Genomic DNA, 20,057 nt, shown 5'->3' on the forward strand with positions numbered 1-20,057 from the left:
TCCTCATAATTTGCAGTATTGCTGGCTTGCTTGCTGTGAGCAGTCCAGTATCAGTTGTAGATTTGCTATAGTTAGGTGTGTATGCTTGCTCTGTGTCTGATTTTGTTGATGACCCTGACTTTTTTTTGTGACTGCTCTTGTGAATTATCCCTTCTGCTTTTGTGACTCTCTGACTTCAGGTATCTGACCCTGGAATTAGCCTCTAACTATCCGCTTGTTGTACTACATGGTTTTGACATACCCTCCTGGCATTTGATCCTGGATTGTTACTTGATCACGCCTTTATCTCACCCCTCTGTACTACGAGCCCTCCAGGTATCTGACCTCAGACCTGCTGACTACCCTTTCTCGTGGCTTGCCCATGAGTAGTGACTCACACTGGCTATTTAGCTGGCTGACAATGGTCAGACCATTGCCAGTTGTAGCTATGTTCGGTGGTGTGTGTGCCTTGTGCTTAAAATTCTGCTATTCTGATCTTTATTGCCTGACCTCTGACTTTGCCTTTTCACTATTGGCTTCTATTACCCTTTTGAAGTCAGGCAGCAAAGGTCAGAGTACGTCACAGGCAGAGTCTGCCCGCTTACCCTTTTGCCTTTCTGGTATTTGACCCTGGACTCCTTGACTTCCTTGTCTCACGGTTAATCTCTGAGTAGTGACTCAGCGTCACAGAGAATAGTAGGGAATTTTATAATAAAGCAAATTACAAAAGTGATTAGGGGTCAAACATAAACATTTATAAAGTGCATTATAGGTATCAGACAATCCTTTTTAATATTCTTTTTCATTAAGTTAACCTTTCTGAGGCGTGTATAATAGCTTTTTGAAGATTAACCAGTTGCAATTTTACCCACTAAATGGGTTACGTGAGATGCTAATGAAGTGTGCAATAACTTCACATTGACGACTGGAAACCGGACCCACTATTTTTATAAGCATCAGGCCATTTGGATGGGTTTCTCATTGTCAGTAAAAAGTAAATTGTCGGGTTCCTGATATGAGCTTTTTGTTTAGAATGCACTTTGAATCTATAATCATTAACAACAGTGGTAATGTATAACCATAAGAATCCTTTGGTCATACTTTAGTCTTACGATGTATTCCCAAACGGCTAATTTAGTTGCAGACAAATCATTGTATGAATATTGGTTCCATTCCTCTGAATGAAGTTGTATCAGATAATTGGGGCAGTGACAGAACTTTGTGACAAAATCTGCTGCATATGAGCTTTAAGCTATGTTCCCACTATCAGTATTTTGTCAGTATTTCACATCAGTACTTGTAAGCCAAAACCAGGAGTGGGGGCACTTGTTTCTATTATACTTTTCCACTGATTGTTCTACTCCTGGATTTGGATTACAAATACGGATGTAAAATACTGACAAAATACTGATAGAGTGAACGTAGCCTTACCCTAACTTTGAGCACTCACTTATTGAAGGGCTGTGTGGACTATTTCCATAAATACATCTATTATCATTTATTTAGTGAATCATTTCCACCTTGTATTATTTAGGTCAACCAAGAAGTTGAGAAATCTCCACATAACTTGTGAAGGTACAATCGAGGGAAATGGACACGGGATGCTGCAGGTGAGGACCGCACCAGATCTCCATGATTCTCAATCTAGTGATCATTGAATTCATCTCCATCCATCTGGCCCCATCAGATATCAGAGTGCGCGCATTGACATTATGAGCGAGCGGCCACGATCATTCAGTGTCAGTGCGCACATCAATTTGCATATCAAATAAAAGTTTATTTTTAATGAACTATAAAGTTAAGCTATACTTGCCTAGTATGATTTAAATAGATGCTAAGTGCCCCATATAAATGTTTAGGCCATTTACATGCTATTTTGGGGGTGACACACTCCCTTTAATGTACCCTGCCCCAAGTAATATACTTACCAGTCACCATCTTCATCTGTTCCCAGCGTCGCTTCAGTCGTCTTCTGCATGCTGTGACCTGCTGAATCACTCCAGTGTTTGCTGGGTGAGCTGAGAGTCACTACTCAGTGTAAGTCTATGAGAGCCAGAACAAGGCCAGCACGAGGCTCTCATAGATTTACACTGAGATCTTGTGACTGTAACGACCATAACGCCAGTCGTACGTGTGTGAGGATGAGATACGGCGCTGCTATAAATGACTCTGACCACGATATGGTACCAAACAAACTTCTTTTTATAGCTTGCAATAAATAACAGTATTTCACTTCCAAACAAAGTATGGGCCACGACAGCCAAAAAAAACCCACAAGATACAATTTATGCAGACTGAGAGATCCCAAGTGCCTGCTTCATGGACAGGAGAAGGAACTATCCCCAGACTCTACCACTCCCACCCTTATCCGGTACAGGGCCTACCTGTAGTTCTACAGTGACACGTGGTTCTCTCAGGAATACAATCTTACACCCGCCTCCCGCCTAAATTACAAAAGATTCCGGGTACCCTGTTTTCCCCTTGATATATATATTTACACGATTAATCACTTGTATCCACACAACATTTACACAGTACACTGTCCTCTTTGCGAGCGCTCAGAGCGGACGCCATGACAGAATATCCTCAAACAGAAAACTGAACTTGTTGTTCTGACGTCCGGCCACAAGATTTAATCGGCTTCCTAGGTCACCGAATTCACTGGTACAGGTGTAGGTGAAGATTCAGATTAGTCCCAGTAATATTTCACGGTACTCTCCTATGGCATTCACGTTCACCAGAGTTTAGAAATACTGGAGCTCACACAGATTCCATCAGGCCATCTGTAATCTCAGTAACAGGAATGTCCTTTGAGATGCTGCGAAACCGATCTAACTCTCCCTACCTATCTAAACAGTAGGTGATCGGTCACACATCAAAGTTTACTCACGGAGCCACTTTCACTGGATCACACCGTCCTATTTGGATCACTTCAGGCTCCCAAATGTCCTGTGTCTATCAGGTAGCATGTCTCCACACAAAATCACCTCCGGAAAAACTACCGTTATTTTTTCTTCCTGTTTTCAGTGTTTCAGTGTGTAATTGGTTTATGTTCTAAGAGTATATTTGCTTTGGTTGAAAAGTAAGGTTTATGACGCGCCCCTGGGCCTGTGTCGCGCTGCGTTGCGCACGCGGGAGCTTACCCGGAGCCGGATCTGTTTAGGGTTGTAGTCTCGTGGCGGTGACCCGGTCCGTGCCCAGGGAGTCAAACTGGACGGCAGTCTGTTAGCGGTAGAAAATGGTTGATGACTACGCCACCCGTTGAGTGCAGCCAGGAAGCTGCTGCTGCAGGGCAGACCGCTGAGGCCGGTGGTAGGATTGTGCAGCGTGATAGTATAACCCCCAACGGGAGGGGTATGGCCTCAGGGCAGCCGACGTGGATGATGGGGGTAGCAGGAACCACTCAGAGACGGTACGGTGTAGTTCAGGGTCTTTACTGGTAACAACGACAGACCCTCCCGGAGTACTTGCTAGCAAACGGGGCCTGGTCAGTCTTTGAGCAGATGGGATCTCCCCTGGCCAGGCGTAGTTGTAGGCCTCCCAAACTGACTGTACTCTTCTGGCTACCTTGCTAGAAGCTGATGTAAGTAGCCCACGTCCCTGAGTGTACCGTGTGGTGCTCACCCGTATGGCCGGTGACTCGGGGCCTTCTAATGGCTTCCGCTCCATGATGGCGGTGCTGGTCCCACGCGTGTGACCGTGCCTTCAGGCTTCTGGGCCAGAGGACCTGAAATCCCCTGCCCGACGGATTCTGCTGCTGGGGAGGATTTAGTCCCCACAGCCTCGGACTCCGGGTCCGGTAAAGAATCTTCTTAGTCAGGGCGAGCTCTGTAGCTGCCAGCCCCTGACTCCTTGTAACTCTGCTGTTTCCTATGCTGCTTCTCTTCTCCACTCTCCTTGTCTGACTCACCCTGCCTCAGCCCCGGGTTTATACAGGGGAAGTTCTTCCCCTCCCAAGACTGGGCAGGAGGTGTGGCATGCACAGGATCCCTGACCAAAGGACCTCCCACCTGCTCTCAGACATAATATCTCTATCACTGTGGCAACCAGACCCCTGGGGTGTCACATTCCCCCCTAGTGAAATTTAGTACTCCGGGACTAAACACATTTAGAAAAACATAACAAAGTATAACAATAACAATACTATAAGAAAAACACATAAGATGGTTACGGCGTGTCCGCAACCGGATGCAGTCTTTGAAGAAAAGCAAAGGTGTCCATTTCACCAACACAGGGAGACGTAACCAGGTAGGGGTCTGTCCTACCCCGAGTCCTTAACAGTCTCTAGTCCATCCTGGGTTACGCTCCAACTATATACAAGGATTCCCGGTAAATCCACCAAGGTTTCCTAAAAATAACTAGAAACACAAAATTATACACAAGCAACAAGACACAGAAAAACATAGATAAAACAATTTATACACTTTAAATTCTCCAGCGTGCGGGTAACTGGCCTCTAGTGGCCCGAGTGGACCTACGGAGCTGACTGTCTGGCCCTGAACTACAGGGTGTAGGAGCTGTCAAGGGTAAACTGGGCAGCTGTCTACCGGCTCTTTGTCTCACTAGGGGTACGGCAGGCTCACTATAAGCAGAGGGTTGATTCTCCTGTTCTGCTTGTGTGGAGTCTTCTGCCTCCTGGACCGGCTGTTCTTCCAGCTCTACCCGTTGCTCCGTAGGTTCTTGGGATGATGGTTGGAGGAAGGTGAGTACGGGTACCACAACTGCACCATTGACTTGAGTCCAAGACTGAGGAAAGTCCCCGAGCACGGTACTAACCATATCTTCCCTTTCTTCCACGGGTCGATGGTCTTCTTGTTCCTCTTCAGGGTTCCTCAGTTGTTCGGGACACTTCTTCAGGTGGTCCCGGGATACAATGGCTGTGGTTTCCCCTCCGTCTTTACTGATGGTACAGACCTTCGGGTTCTCGTGGCTTGAGGGCAGTACGGTGTACGGGTCCTTCTCCCACTGCTCGTCCAACTTGTGGAGCCGTCTCTTCCTCTTCAAGACCTGCTCTCCGGGTACCAGGGGAACAGCGGGAGCATACTGGTTGTAAGTTTTCTCTTGTCTTTCCCTAGCCTGACAGAGACTTCGCTCCACGCTCTCCTGTACTCTCCGGTACTGCTGCTGCCTCTCGGTGTCCCAGTCTGTTTCTGGTGAAGTGTCCTCGGGGGTCAGGACTCCCATTTCCAGGTCAACAGGTAACTTACCAGGTCTTGCCCTCATTAGGTAAGCCGGGGTACAGTTGGTGGAACCTACCGGGATGTGGTTGTATAGGTCCACCAGATCGGGCAACTTTTCAGGCCACAGACTGCGTTCTTCCAGGGGCAACGTTCTTAGAAGATCCATTACCACCTGGTTCATTTTTTCACAAAGTCCATTAGTCTGCGGATGGTAGGGTGTCGTCCTTATCTTCCGGCAGCCATACAGATTGCAGAATTCCTGAAAGACCTCCGCTTCAAAGGCAGGTCCCTGGTCCGTCAGCACTTGGTCCGGGTACCCGTGTGGACGGCAGAAGTGCTGCTGGAAGGCTCTAGCTGCTGTTTGAGCCGTTAAGTCCTTGACGGGGACGACAACCAAGAACCGGGAGTAATGATCCACGATGGTTAACGCGTAGACGTAGCCACTTCTGCTTGGGGTCAGTTTTACATGATCCAAGGCTACCAGTTCCAACGGTTGCCGGGTGATGATGGACTGCAGGGGAGTCTTCTGGCTGGCTCGGTCCTTCCTTCTCAGGTTGCACGGGCCACAATCTCTGCACCACTTCTCGATGGTTCCCCTCATGCCTACCCAGTGGAACCGCTCGCGCAGCAGGAACTCCAGCTTTTTCCACCCAAAGTGTCCAGCTCCGTCGTGGTATGCCTCCATCACCATGGCTGCGTCTCTTCGTGGCACCACTACTTGCCAGAGTAATTCATGCGTCCGGGAGTTAACCATTCTGCGGCACAACTTCCCTTTGTAAAGGAACAGTCGACTCTTCTCTGCCCATAGTTGTTTGGCTTCCTCCGGAGCGTCTGGTTCAAGGCGAGCCTCCGGCCGAGTCAGCATCTCCTTCACCAGTCGGACGGCAGGGTCGCTGTCTTGCGTTTCCGCCCAGTTGTAGTGGGGTAAGGGGTTCAACGTAGCAGCCTGCTTACTCCTTACCCGGTGGGAATACTGAATAGTCCCATGACGGTGGAACGCAGGGAGTTCAACTTCTTCCAGTCCCTCCGGATCTTCTCCTCCGTCCGGCAGGTTGGGCATCCTGGACAGGGCGTCCGCGTTGGTATTGGAGCGTCCTGCCCGGTATTTAATTGTGAACTCGTAGTTGGACAGACGGGCCATCCACCTCTGCTCCAGGGCACCGAGTCTTGCCGTGTCCAGGTGTGTCAGCGGGTTGTTATCCGTGTACACGGTGAACCGGGAAGAAGCGAGGTAATGCTTAAAGCGCTCAGTGATTGCCCATACTACGGCCAGGAACTCTAACTTAAATGAGCTGTAATTCTCGGGGTTCCTTTCGGTGGGTCGCAGTTTTCGGCTGGCGTAGGCGATTACTCGTTCCTTCCCCTGCTGGATCTGGGACAGTACGGCTCCTAGCCCGATGTTACTGGCGTCGGTGTAGAGGATAAAGGGCTGGCTATAATCCGGGTACGCCAGGATTTCGTCCCCCGTGAGGGCCATCTTCAGCTGGCGGAAGGACTCTTCTTCCAGCTCTTCCCATTTGAAGGGCGGCTTCTGGTTCTTGGCCTTCCGGGACTGGCCTATCAGGAGGTCCTGCATAGGTGCTGCCTTTTTGGTGAAACCGGGAATAAACCTTCGGTAGTAGCCTACCAACCCGAGGAACTGCCGCACTTCTTTTACGCTGGAGGGGCTTGGCCATCCCTTAATTGCGGTGATCTTATCGGGGTCGGGAGCCACTCCGTCAGCGCTCACCACGTGTCCCAGGTACTGCACCTTTGGTTTCAGGAGGTGACACTTGGAGGGTTTCACCTTTAGGCCGTAACTCGCCAGAGCCTCGAACACTTCCGCCAGGTGTTTCAGGTGGTCCTCATACGTCTTGGAATATACGATGACATCGTCCAGGTACAACAGGACCGTCTCGAAGTTTCTGTGGCCCAGACAACACTCCATTAGGCGTTGGAAGGTTCCTGGTGCGTTGCAGAGTCCGAACGGCATGCAGGTGAACTCGCTAAGTCCCATCGGGGTGGTGAATGCGGTCTTCTCCCGGTCCGCCTCTGCTACAGGAACCTGCCAGTACCCGCTAGTGAGATCCAAGGTAGAGAAGAAGTTAGCAGATCTTAAAGCAGCCAATGACTCCTCTATCCTTGGTAAGGGGTACGCATCCTTGTGTGTGATACGGTTGATTTTCCGGTAATCTACACACATCCTCATGGTGTTGTCTTTCTTTTTGACTAAAACTAATGGGGCTGCCCAGGGGCTACAACTATCCCGGATTACCCCAGCCTCCTTCATATCTCTAAGCATCCCCTTGGCGTGTTGGTAATGTGCAGGGGGTACGGGTCGATACCTCTCTTTTATGGGAGGATGATCTCCCGTGGGGATGCGATGTTCTACCCCCTTGACTCGCCCGAAGTCTAACGGGTGTTTACTAAACACTCTCTCATACTCTTGAACCACCCGATAGACTCCTTGTTTCTGGTGTGAGGGAGTGGAGTCAGTACCCAGATGTAGTTGCTGACACCAGTCCTCCATGTCTTTCTTAGAGCCGTTACCTTCCTCCGGGTGAGATGGAGGCAAGGGTTCCACAGATTGTATAGAATTTTGATTAGTGGTATATAATTTGGCTAGCGTGGCATACCGGGGCAGGTACACTTCCCTCTCCCCGATATTTATTATGCGAACGGGCACCCTCCCATGGCGTACATTGACCACCCCCCGTGCTGTCAAAATGGTGGGCCTACTGTCTGAGTAAACTGGTTCTACCATTGCCTGGTAATCTCTACCTCTCAGACCAATAGCTGCCCGGCACCAAATCATCATTTCACTTTTTGGGGGCATGGCAATAGGAAAAGGGTCACACATTCTTACGCTACCAATCTCACCGCCGGAGAGTTCCACTTGTTGCCGTTGCATCAGTGCCCGGATCTCTTTCTGGAGCACCCGCTGCTCGCCGGAGCTGGCATTCTTGGCAACCTGCTGTAAAAGGAAAATCACCTCTGCAAGACAATTTTCAATTACATTAGTTCCTAGAGTTATTTTTGGGTGACTCTCATGTTTGTCAATATCTACAATGATCAGTCCCTGTGCGGCCAGTTCGACTCTACCAATTTTGATGGTCACCTCTTTAAATCCGATCTGTGGCACGGGCTGACCATTGCTGGCGATGATACTCAAGTCGTCGTCAGGGTAGCGGGTAATATCCGAGTCATTCCAGTACTGCTTGAAGAGCACGTACGGGATGGTGGTGACCTGTGACCCGGTGTCCAGTAGGGCACTCATGGGAATGCCATCCAGTACCACAGGCAAGACTGGACGTCCTCCCACATATCTGTCGCGCCAGTTCGATGGGCCTGGTGATCTTTTTCCTGGGGGTTGGCCCTCTACCCCAGGTTGTGCCCGTTTAAAGAACAGTACCTTTCCATATGTCCGGGTTGATTGCAGCGGCGGCAGATGGGTCGTCCGTCCTCGCTGTATCGGTCACTGGGTCTTCCTCTGGCCGGTGGGGTCCTCCTTGGTCGACGCCACGGGATGTCCTCCGGTCCGGATGCCAGCTGGATCTTCCCTGGGGTGGAAACCTGTAAAGACTGCACAGTTCGGGTTAGCGCAGCAACGCTCTTAGCTAGCTCTTGGACCTGATGGTGTAGGTCTGGAGCCGGGTCATTGTCCAAAGCCTGCGCATCAGCTCCCACAGGCCCTGCCGACAAGGGCGCCGCCTCCTGGTGGTAAGTGATAGCTGGGCGCCTGTGGGTAACAACGCCACCCGGTGCTGGTTCTCGGAGCACCCGGATAGCTCTATCCTTGAACTGTGCAAAGTCCAGATGGGGATCCTGTAAGGCCATTGCCCGCAACTGGGTTCGGTGGGCATTGCAATATAAACCCTCTATAAATTGTTCAGTCAATAGCCTGTCCTCGTTTCCCACCCCATCAGGGTCGGTCTGCTTTATGGCCCTCAGGGCCTCTTGTAGGTTTAGTGCATAGTCCCTTATACTCTCATGCGCTCGCTGCTTGCACCCGTAGAATCTAAGCTTAATCTCGGCTGAGGTGCGGGTATCAAAGGTGTCCTTCAGCCGGGTTAGTATCCCTGCGACAGTCTTCCTCCCAGGTGGCCAGGATTTTACTTCCCTTTTGGCTGCCCCGGTTAGTTGGGCCACCAGGATGCTCACTTTTTGCTCTTCTGTGAGGGGGTACACCTGGAAGAGGCTATCCAGCTTTTCTCTAAAGTCATGCAGGGTATGTGACTCCCCTGAGTACTGGGGTAGCCAAGCTGCTCCCGGGATATAGGGCATGGTGAAGGGCATAACTGCAGCAGCGGTAGCGCTGGCGGGGGTTGAGGCAGTGAAGCTCTCCTCCGTATCCGACATCTTCCTCCCCCCTAGTGGACCGTGGCCTACCTTGCGATGATCCTCTTCCGTAGGCCGCGGCTCCGCAGTGGATCGTCAGGGTTGAGGACCTTCCGTCGCGCTCCTGTGACGTCGGCGTCTGCTGGGCTCCTTCCAGGACCTTACGCAACGTCCGGACGTGAGGCGGGGCTTCAGTTCTCGCGCGCTTTCGGAGTCCACGCCCCTCTTCTTCCCGCGCAGCGTCCTCAAGATGGCGTCCAATGGCGGGAAAACTCCACGGATGGCGGGAAGAAGGTCGAAGATGGCGCCGGATGGCGGGAAAACTTCGCGGATGGCGGGAAGAAGGTAGAAGATGGCGCCGGATGGCGGGAAACCTTCACCACTGGTAAGTTTGAACAGTCTTTGCTTTTCAGGCACGCAGTACCCGGTGGTTGCGGGCACGAAATCCTGCCGACTACGCCAAAGTTGACGCGCCCCTGGGCCTGTGTCGCGCTGCGTTGCGCACGCGGGAGCTTACCCGGAGCCGGATCTGTTTAGGGTTGTAGTCTCGTGGCGGTGACCCGGTCCGTGCCCAGGGAGTCAAACTGGACGGCAGTCTGTTAGCGGTAGAAAATGGTTGATGACTACGCCACCCGTTGAGTGCAGCCAGGAAGCTGCTGCTGCAGGGCAGACCGCTGAGGCCGGTGGTAGGATTGTGCAGCGTGATAGTATAACCCCCAACGGGAGGGGTATGGCCTCAGGGCAGCCGACGTGGATGATGGGGGTAGCAGGAACCACTCAGAGACGGTACGGTGTAGTTCAGGGTCTTTACTGGTAACAACGACAGACCCTCCCGGAGTACTTGCTAGCAAACGGGGCCTGGTCAGTCTTTGAGCAGATGGGATCTCCCCTGGCCAGGCGTAGTTGTAGGCCTCCCAAACTGACTGTACTCTTCTGGCTACCTTGCTAGAAGCTGATGTAAGTAGCCCACGTCCCTGAGTGTACCGTGTGGTGCTCACCCGTATGGCCGGTGACTCGGGGCCTTCTAATGGCTTCCGCTCCACGATGGCGGTGCTGGTCCCACGCGTGTGACCGTGCCTTCAGGCTTCTGGGCCAGAGGACCTGAAATCCCCTGCCCGACGGATTCTGCTGCTGGGGAGGATTTAGTCCCCACAGCCTCGGACTCCGGGTCCGGTAAAGAATCTTCTTAGTCAGGGCGAGCTCTGTAGCTGCCAGCCCCTGACTCCTTGTAACTCTGCTGTTTCCTATGCTGCTTCTCTTCTCCACTCTCCTTGTCTGACTCACCCTGCCTCAGCCCCGGGTTTATACAGGGGAAGTTCTTCCCCTCCCAAGACTGGGCAGGAGGTGTGGCATGCACAGGATCCCTGACCAAAGGACCTCCCACCTGCTCTCAGACATAATATCTCTATCACTGTGGCAACCAGACCCCTGGGGTGTCACATTTACATTATGCTTACATTATGGGAAACACAAGACTTTTTACTAGCACTTGCTGTTTACTGTTTCTTACAGAGTATTTTTTTTTAACGTTGTTTTGCTGTGTCCTTGTGTTTTCCTGTCTTTTGGTGGTGTGAACACTGTCCTACAGACTTGTTCCCTGTGTGCATGGCCCATGTGTTTGTTTTCATTATGTTTACATTATGTTGCCATGTAGCTGTAGGATCAGGGGTGAAAACCCAATCGCGGGTAACAATCGCAGGAGCAATCATATCGATTTTGTAGGTTCTCCTTATGTTTGTCTTTGGTTGTGTCTGAGTAGTGCAGTTACCTCCCACACTTTCAGGCTGGGGTCACATGGCCATTCATTCTCTCATAAGAGAGAATCTGATTGATCATGCTAACATCACTCAGATCAAACTGTCAGAGTTTGATCTGAGTGTCACTTCAGTGTGATCTGATTCTCTCGCATGAGAGAATCGCAGAACAGATGCAGAAAAGACAGAGAACTTAATTTCTCCATCTTCTCCATTCTCTGTGGCTGCAGTAATCGTACTGCATAGACTTGTATAGGTGTGCGTGATCCGATATCGGATGCACCCGCAGTATGCTGTGATTGTTTTCTCATGCTAAATCGGCATGAGGAAAAAAAGTGATGGATGACACTGCCCCATAGTATAACTTTGGTCCAAGTGCCAAGGCTGCCACCAGGAATTTTAGGGCCCCATACTGGCAAAATTTTCGGGCCCCCTTGAGACTCCACTCAGGCTTCATCCCAGCTCTGCCTCCACCCCTCTAGACTTCCACAGTCCCACTCTTGAAAAAACTCCACTTTTGCACCTCGTCCTCACCAATCACACATTAACAGTTCTCATAGAACACGATATCACAATCATAGCCATCAGCTTTTGTTTTGGCCCAAAGATTTTTTAAGCCTGCCACTACGACAAGGGCCCTACTCTACTCTAACCTATTAAAAATTTGTTAAAATATCCAATACTCTTTTTAGGTATATTTTTATTTATTTTTCTTTAAGGGAATATATCATATCCATTTTTTACAATGACAAATAATACCACATACAAGGGACAAATACCGTCACACCATGGCCAAACCACATATTACCACCACATAGTGACCGAATAATACCACATACAAGGAACAAATACCGTCACACCACGACCGGACCACATATTACCACCACATAATGACTGAATACTACAATACTGATCATTAATAAAAAAAATACAATTCTAATATTACCATAAGTGCCATTATTAACTCTGTACATAGTATACAGTATATAGTGTCAGTGTACAGGTAACACACTGACTCACCAGTGACGTTTCTAGTTAAAGTTCTTTATCTTCGCTTTTCTTCTTAATCCAGTGGAAACCGCCATCACTTTCGCCAGCCAGGACTCGTCTCTGCAGAAAATAACACAGTTATCTAGAGCACCGCTTCCAGAGCACATTCTCCACTTTTTCCCTAAGGCCATGGCCCCACTATCAGTATTTAGTCAGTATTCGTTCAGTATTTTTCCTCAGGAGTGGAAGCCTAAACTAGGAGAAGTTGATAAATGCAGAATTGGTGCACTTGTTTCTATTATACCTTTTCTCTGATTGTTTCTCACCTGGTTTTGGCTCCCACTCCTGAGAAAAAATACTGACCGAATACTGATAGTGGCCTAACTTTTACACTACGCCAGATGAAGAAAAAAGCGACAGTGCCGCTCTGCACAGTAACAGAACACCCACCCCCCATGAAAAACAGAATCTTCAAAAATAAAATACATCACAGCAGTAATTATATCCCTTAATTAACCCCTATAGTAATAATGTCTCACATCCAGGCCCCCATGTATCTCATTCCTGGCCCCCACCTGTCTCATTCCTGGCCCTCACGTGTCTCATTTCTGACCCCCACGTATCTGTTCCCCATATTGTGACTTTTCAGTGCAAGCAAATGGAAAAAAATGTTTCTTATATCTGGCCGCGGTCCAGCGGCATCCTGTTCGTTCTTGATATGAGGCACGGATACGGCACGCATGGCAGTGCAATACATTTCAACTGAACATGCGTCTGAGAATGCACGTTCAGTTGAATACTGTACCGGCCAAACCCACGTCTTCCCCTGAGGCCAGGTGAGCAGAATCAAAAGAGGGGAGGCCCGGACTGGGTCTGGCCCCCCTCTTTGCTTCTGCTCACCGGGCCCCATACACCAGTAAGGGTAGTAATGCCGATAAAACATTGAATCGCACTGGGCTGGGTTATAAGATCATGTCAGCGAGCCCTAAAAATACACAGTTAGATTAGTTGGCTTTCTTTATAAATTGGGCACAATTTGTGCTTTAGGATAATTATTTTGTAAGCGCCATTAGGGACAGAGAGAATAAAGTGAGTATTGAAAATATTTGTGCAGTATTATATAAGCTATGGTATAATTTATTATTTCTACAAAATACCCTCCTTTATCAAGACTAGACTTCATGTGACAGCTTTTTACTTCAGCCATGTATAATCCATACTAGCCATCTTTATTTAAATACTATCTCCGAAAAAGAATGCTTTTGGGGGGTCTCTAAGAGGTTGCACTGCACATTTTGAACTGTTGCCATACTGAAATAATAAATTTACCAGTTTTTAATGTATCTACTGCATATAACATCTCCAATTTGCTAGGGCTCATCTGGTGAAGTGGATTTGCTAAGCCATAGGGTAAGAAGAACTGACCGGAGGCATTGATGCAGTGGAGCTGCACTAGCCATACAAGATGTAGAAGAATAAGGATCAGGGGAGCTGTATATGTAGAATGGCACATGGACATGTGAAGCTGAAAGTGCTAGTTGTACCATATCAGAGTTTGGCAACAGCACCTTGGATTAGTAGAAATGAGTGGGAAGGCAGGTACATTGAAGGGGTTGTCCAAACTCTGAAAAATACCTAGAATAACAAACTCAGCAGATACTCACCATCCCTGGGTCCAGCGATGGCTCCCCTGATCATGCTGGTTTAGCTGCAGTGGTGACGTCATGTCAACAGCTCATATCACCGCTTTAGCCTAGTGTTCATACACTGAGTTCAGCGACTGTGCCGAGGTTGATGGCACACACCAATAAGCTTTATGTACAAGAGCTGAGCTCAGTCACTGGCTAGAGCAATGATGTGTGCTGTTGATATGATATCACTGTTACAATTAAAATACTGGAATTGAAGCAGTAGTTGGGAGCCAGTGCTGGACCCATGGAGGGTGAGTACCTGCTGAGTTTGTTATATTAGGTATTTTACAAAGTTTGGAGCCAACTTTCCTGAAAATGTAGAAGACCTATAATGCAGCACAGTATAGCTTGCAGATAACAGCTTCGCTTGAATCGGCAAAAACCATTAGGCAGGTACCTTGATTCAGCATAGTTGAGTAGATGGACAGCACCTTGTAGCAAAGCTGGACTAGAAGAATAGACACTGGGAACAGCTGAATTAAGTAGGCAATAAGGTGCACTGTGGTAGCAGAGCTGGATGTGTGATTTGTTCTCAGGAAAAGCAAAGCTGATTAGACGGTGAAGTACTTTGTTGTAGCAGACCTGAAGTGCAGATTGCACTCACAGACAGCAGAGTTGATTTGGCAATCAAGTGTCTTTTAGCTGAGCTGGTTGTGTAGAAAGTTCTCAAGAACAGCAAAGCTGAGTAGATAATCAGGCACCTTATTATAACGAACCCGCATGTGTAAATGGTTCTAAGGTGTTGGCACCCTTGAAATTGTTCCAGAAAATGAAGTGTTTATCCCAGAAAATTATTGCAATTACACATGTTTTGTTATACACAGGTTTATTTCCTTTGTGTGTATTGGAAGAACACAAAAAAACAGTAAAAAAAGGCAATTTGGACATCATTTTACACAAAACCCCCAAAATGGTCCAGACAAAAATGTTGGCACCTTTCCAAAATTGTGGGTAAACATGTAATAGGTGTGGGCAATATGAAAATCACACCTGAAACCAGATGAAAAAATGAGTTGACTTTATCTTTGCATTGTGTGGCTGTGTGCCACACTAAGCATGGAGAAAAAGAGGAAAAGAGAACTGTCTGACTTGAGGACTGAGAACTTGAGAACCAAAATTGCTGAACATTATCAACAATCTCAAAATTACAAAGTTATCTCCAGAGATCTTGATGTTCCTTTGTCAATGGTGTGAAACATAATCAAGAAGTTTACAACCTATGGCACTGTAGCTAATATCCCTGGTCATGGACGGCATAGAAAAATTGATGAAAGGTTGCACTGCAGGATAGCAGCCCAATCAAGTTCCAAAGAAATCTAAGCTGTCCTGCAGACTCAGGGTGCATCAGTGTCAGTGACATTTGAATGAAATGAAACGCTATGGCAGGAGACCAAGAAGCTATACTGCAAAATGTACGTGAGTAAGTCCAAATCCTTCTGGGAAAGCATCTTGTGGACAGATGAGACCAAGAGCATTTTGATAAAGCACATCATTCTACAGTTTACCGAAAACAGAATGAGGCCTATAAAGAAAAGAACACAGTACCTACAGTCAAATATGGTGGAAGTTAAAAGATGTTTTGAGGCTGCTCTGCTGCCTCTGGCACAGGGTGCCTTTACTGTGTGCAAAGCATCAATCTGAATATTACCAAAGAATATTGGGTTGCAATCTAGTGCCCAGTGTCAGAAAGCTGGGTTTGCGTCCTAGGTCATAGGTCTTCCAGCAAGACAATGACACCAAACATAATTTAAAAAGCACCCAGAAATGGATGGAAGCAAAACATTTTAGAGTTCTGAAGAGGTCAGTAATGAGTTTGGATCTAAATCTCATTGAACACCTGTAGAGAGATCTTAAAATTTCTGTTGGGAGAAGGCACCCTTCAAATATGAGAGACCTGGAGCAGTTTGCAAAATAAGAATGGTCCAAAATTCACGCTGAGAGGCATAAGAAGCTTGTTGAGGTTCTAGGAACCGATTGATTGCAGTTATTTATTCCAAAGGATGTGCAACCAAATATTAAGTTGAGGGTGCCAACAATTTTTCCTAGTCCATTTTTGAGGTTCTGTGTGAAATTATGTCCAATTTGACTTTTTTTCCCTGTGTTTTTTTGTATTGTTCCAGTACACACAAAGGAAATAAACATGTGTATCATGAAAGCAATAATTTTCTGGGTGAAATATGTCTATTTCTGGAACAATTTCAAGAGTGCCAACACTTTCGGCCATGACTGTAAGGCATTTCCTCTCTCACCTGATCAGCACCCCCTGGTGACATGATTACGGGGGGGCTGATGGTTGCCTTGACAGCAGGAGGTCAAATAATGACCTCATTGTCAGCTACCGTGGCCTGTTAGACCCTGCCAAGAGCAGGGTCAAAAAAGTGTTTTGTCAGTGTAACTGTCACACTGTGACCACAGGAAAGTTGGGGAGGAGGGACCCTATACTGTCCCTTAATCTAGGGAGGCCCTAATCTATCCCTAACCCCGGGGTTACCCCTGAAGGTTGAGATGCCCTGGTCTCTTACCTCTCTGTGCTCCTATGAAATCCTACCCTCCCCCCATGGAGAAAAATGGCAGGAGTAAAAGGGTAAGATGACTTGGACAGACAGGAGGAAACCAAGGCACAATCAAACAGACACACAGGTTAAAATACTAAAGGAAAATGGGTACACAGTTAAGAGCAACACAAAACAACACTAAAAGGGGAAGGCACAGGCAAGCCCAGTGTCAGCACCCGGGCAAGTGCCGGGGCCCTGAGCAGGCGGGGGGGCCCACTCACTGTCGGGCACCCCAGCGCGCTATGGGACCCGTGAGCGGTACGGTGCCAGCGCTTGCCACCCCTGCCCCCCCCACTTGCTCAGGGCCCCGGCTGCCAACGGCACAATGCTTACCTCTCCCTGTGCCTCCGCAACAGGTCCGGTCTCTTCCGCGGCTGCTGCACTGTGACGTCTCAGGTCAGAGGGCGCCGTGACGTCTTTACACCATGCTTTCTCCTGTGCCATCACAGCACAGAGCAGGAAAACGCCGGCGACGCGGCCAAGCAGGTGAGAAGTGAGGTGAGTATTTGATTATTTTTTTTTATATGTATGAAGGCATGGGGCATTATATGGGGGGGGGAACAAGTGACATCCTGCATGGGGCATTATATGGGGGGGAGAGGTGACATCTTGCATAGGGCATTATATGGGAGGAGAGGCGACATCCTGCATGGGGCATTATATGGGGGGAGAGGTGACATTATGCATGGGGCATTATATGGGGGGGTGACATTCTGCATGGGGCATTATATGGGGGGAGAGGTGACATCCTGCATGGGGCATTATAAGGGGGGAAGAGGTGACATCCTGCATGGGGCATTATATGGGGGGGTGAAATCCTGCACATGGGGCATTATATGAGTGGGTGACATCCTGCATGGGGCATTATATTGGGGGAGAGGTGAAATCCTGCATGGAGCATTATATGGGGGGAGAGGTGACATCCTGCATGGAGCATTTTATGGGGAGAGAGGTGACATCCTGCATGGGGCATTATTTGGCGGGGTGACATCCTGCATGAGGCATTATATGGGGGGGGGAGTGACATCCTGCATGGGGCATTATAAGGGGGGAAGTGACATCCTGCATGGGGCATTATGTGGGGGCACAGCCTACATGGGGCATTATGTGGGGGCCAGTATTCTGCACGGAGCATTATATGGGGTCCATTCTGTATGGAGCAATATATGAGGCCCATAATACTGTATGGAGGACTATGTGGTGCCCATTATACTGTACAGAGGACTATGTGGGATCATTATTCTGTATGGAGCAATATATGGTGCCCATAATACTGTATGGAGGATTATACTGTCCAGTCTGCACTGTGCGCTGCGAGGATTCGCCGGTTTCTGAGCTTTTGTAGAATTTACAATAGATATTGCTTATGTAATGTGAAAAGTGAAATCTTCGGCATTGTATTATATATACATATATATATTGTGACAGTGTCACTGGTTTTATATGTGAGGTGAGGTATGTGTCACTCAGGATGCTCTCCTGTGTGAACAAAGATCTACTTTATTTCTGCCAGCATGTTATATGCTGGTGGGTTTACTCTGTTAAAGGGTGTGCGGTTTTATGGGAATGGCAAAGAGGGCGGGATGCCATTCCCCTTACCTCCCCTCAGGGTGTGGCTGAGCAATGTGTAAAAACTCAGTCCTTTTTTTTTTCTCTGGAGTGTGGTTTGGAGAGTGAAGTCTCCAGACAGTGTTGTGGAAGCTGCAGAGCTTTTCACAAGGACTTTGCCTGAGTAGTTGTGTTACCGAGAGCGGGCGGAACCCGCTCACCTATGGACTGAGCTATATTTTGTTTTGTTTTCCCATTTAGCCCAAAGGGGGTCTTGTTTATTTTTCTGTGGAACCCTGCAAGAGTTTATACCAAATAATAAACCAGCAGAAAGGTAACCTGAGAATGTGTGTCCTGAGTCTGCCTCCTGGAGAGCCGAGCGAGTCGTCTTGCCACAATATATATACAGTGGGTATGGAAAATTTTAATTTTTCACTCTGTTTCATTGCAGCCATTTGGTAAATTCTAAAAAGTTTATTTTTTTTTCTCATTAAAGTACACTCTGCACCCCATCTTGACTAAAAAAAAAACAGAAATGTAGACATTTTTGCAAATTTATTAAAAAAGAAAAACTGAAATATCACATGGTCATAAGTATTCAGACCCTTTGCTCAGACACTCATATTTAAGTCACATGCTGTCCATGCTCAATGAATTCATCCAAGTATGCAGTGATCATATTGACACCACAGGTGTGTCACAGAATTTTATACCATTGGGTGGTGAAGAAAAAATATTTACTTTTTTACCACAAAAATTTAGTTTCAGCCCCAGATTTTACATTTTCACACAGGAAGGTGACAAACTGGATAGCTCAGTCGGTAGAGCATCAGACTTTTAATCTGAGGATCCAGGGTTCAAGTCACTCTTCAGGCATTTAAATCTCAACCTATCACTTTGCTTTATTTAAATCTCAGCTGAAGGTAAGTTGCATGATTACCGGTGGAAGACAGGCACCTAAACAGGAAAGGGTTCTTTACAGCGCAGTCGGACTGTGGAATGCCCTACCGCAAAAGATAGTGATGGCAGACACTATAACAACTTTCAAAAAAAGGCTGGATGATTTCCTCGATACATATAACATTGTGGGTTACAGTTAAATTAGACAAAATGTTACAACTACAGAAGTACATTTAGCACAGAAATTGTAATTACATAGCTAGTAACATAATTAAGTTTGATCCAGGATTCTAGGACCGATAGCCTTCTCTCGGGGTCAAGAAGGAATTTTTCCCCTGTGACACAAATTGGCTGAAGGTGTCCTGCTGTTTTTGCCTTCTTCTGGATCAACAGATTTAGGCATAGGTATTTTAGTAATACCATTATTAGAATCACAAGAGTAATACAAAATATAAAGCTAATTTAAAAAATTAATTAAAATCAGGTACATTTTTAATTGTAACAGTGCAGCAATAATAAAAATGGTACTAATAATAATACATTTGTGAGGCCTAGTCCTATTTAGTTAGTAAGTTAGTGCAGTGTTAGTGTAGGGAGTACAATTGGGGGTGGTAGGTTGAACTTAATGAACCTAGGTCTTTATTCAACCTACATTACAATGTTACTATGTAGTTTGTAAAAGGGGGTCACTTATCAGGGATTCTGATGTTCTGGCACATCAGGGGCTCTGCCAATGTGACATGACACCAACAAACCAATTCAGCAAAATCTGCAATATAATGTGGCGCTCCTTCCATTCTGAACTTTCCATTGTGTCTGAAAAGTAGTTCCTGATTACATGTAGGGTAATGGTGCACTCAGGAGAAATGACACAACAAACTGTGAGGTCCATTTATTTATATTAGCTTTTATTAAAATGAAAAACTTGGGGCTAAAACAACATTTTAATGAAAAAAAATGTAATTATATTTCCTTCCTTCACTGCCCAATGGAGGATGTTAGCCACAGTGATATTAAGCCGGAAGTATACTCCAGCATATTAGGGGTGCTGATAGGGGTTAATCGGCCAAATAAGGGCTGAGTTTTTGTGAACAGCTGAAGAGTAAGATGGGAGGCTGTTCACCATATCTCCACCCCAGCGTG

General features: G+C 47.5%; 1 protein-coding gene across 1 annotated transcript in view; it reads left to right on the forward strand.

Moving 5' to 3' along the window:
* Positions 1 to 20,057, forward strand: part of LOC141271666 (poly(ADP-ribose) glycohydrolase-like) — a 527,289-nt gene that overhangs the window by 251,488 nt on the left and 255,744 nt on the right. Inside the window, exon 11 of the mRNA XM_073681706.1 lies at positions 1,514 to 1,589. Coding sequence (XP_073537807.1) covers positions 1,514 to 1,589 — 76 coding nt within the window. The remainder of the gene's footprint in view (positions 1 to 1,513; positions 1,590 to 20,057) is intronic.

This window comes from Phyllobates terribilis, unplaced genomic scaffold, assembly GCF_046119375.1.
Source record: "Phyllobates terribilis strain yellow unplaced genomic scaffold, ASM4611937v1 Scaffold_5__5_contigs__length_657084704, whole genome shotgun sequence".
Lineage (NCBI taxonomy): Eukaryota > Metazoa > Chordata > Amphibia > Anura > Dendrobatidae > Phyllobates > Phyllobates terribilis.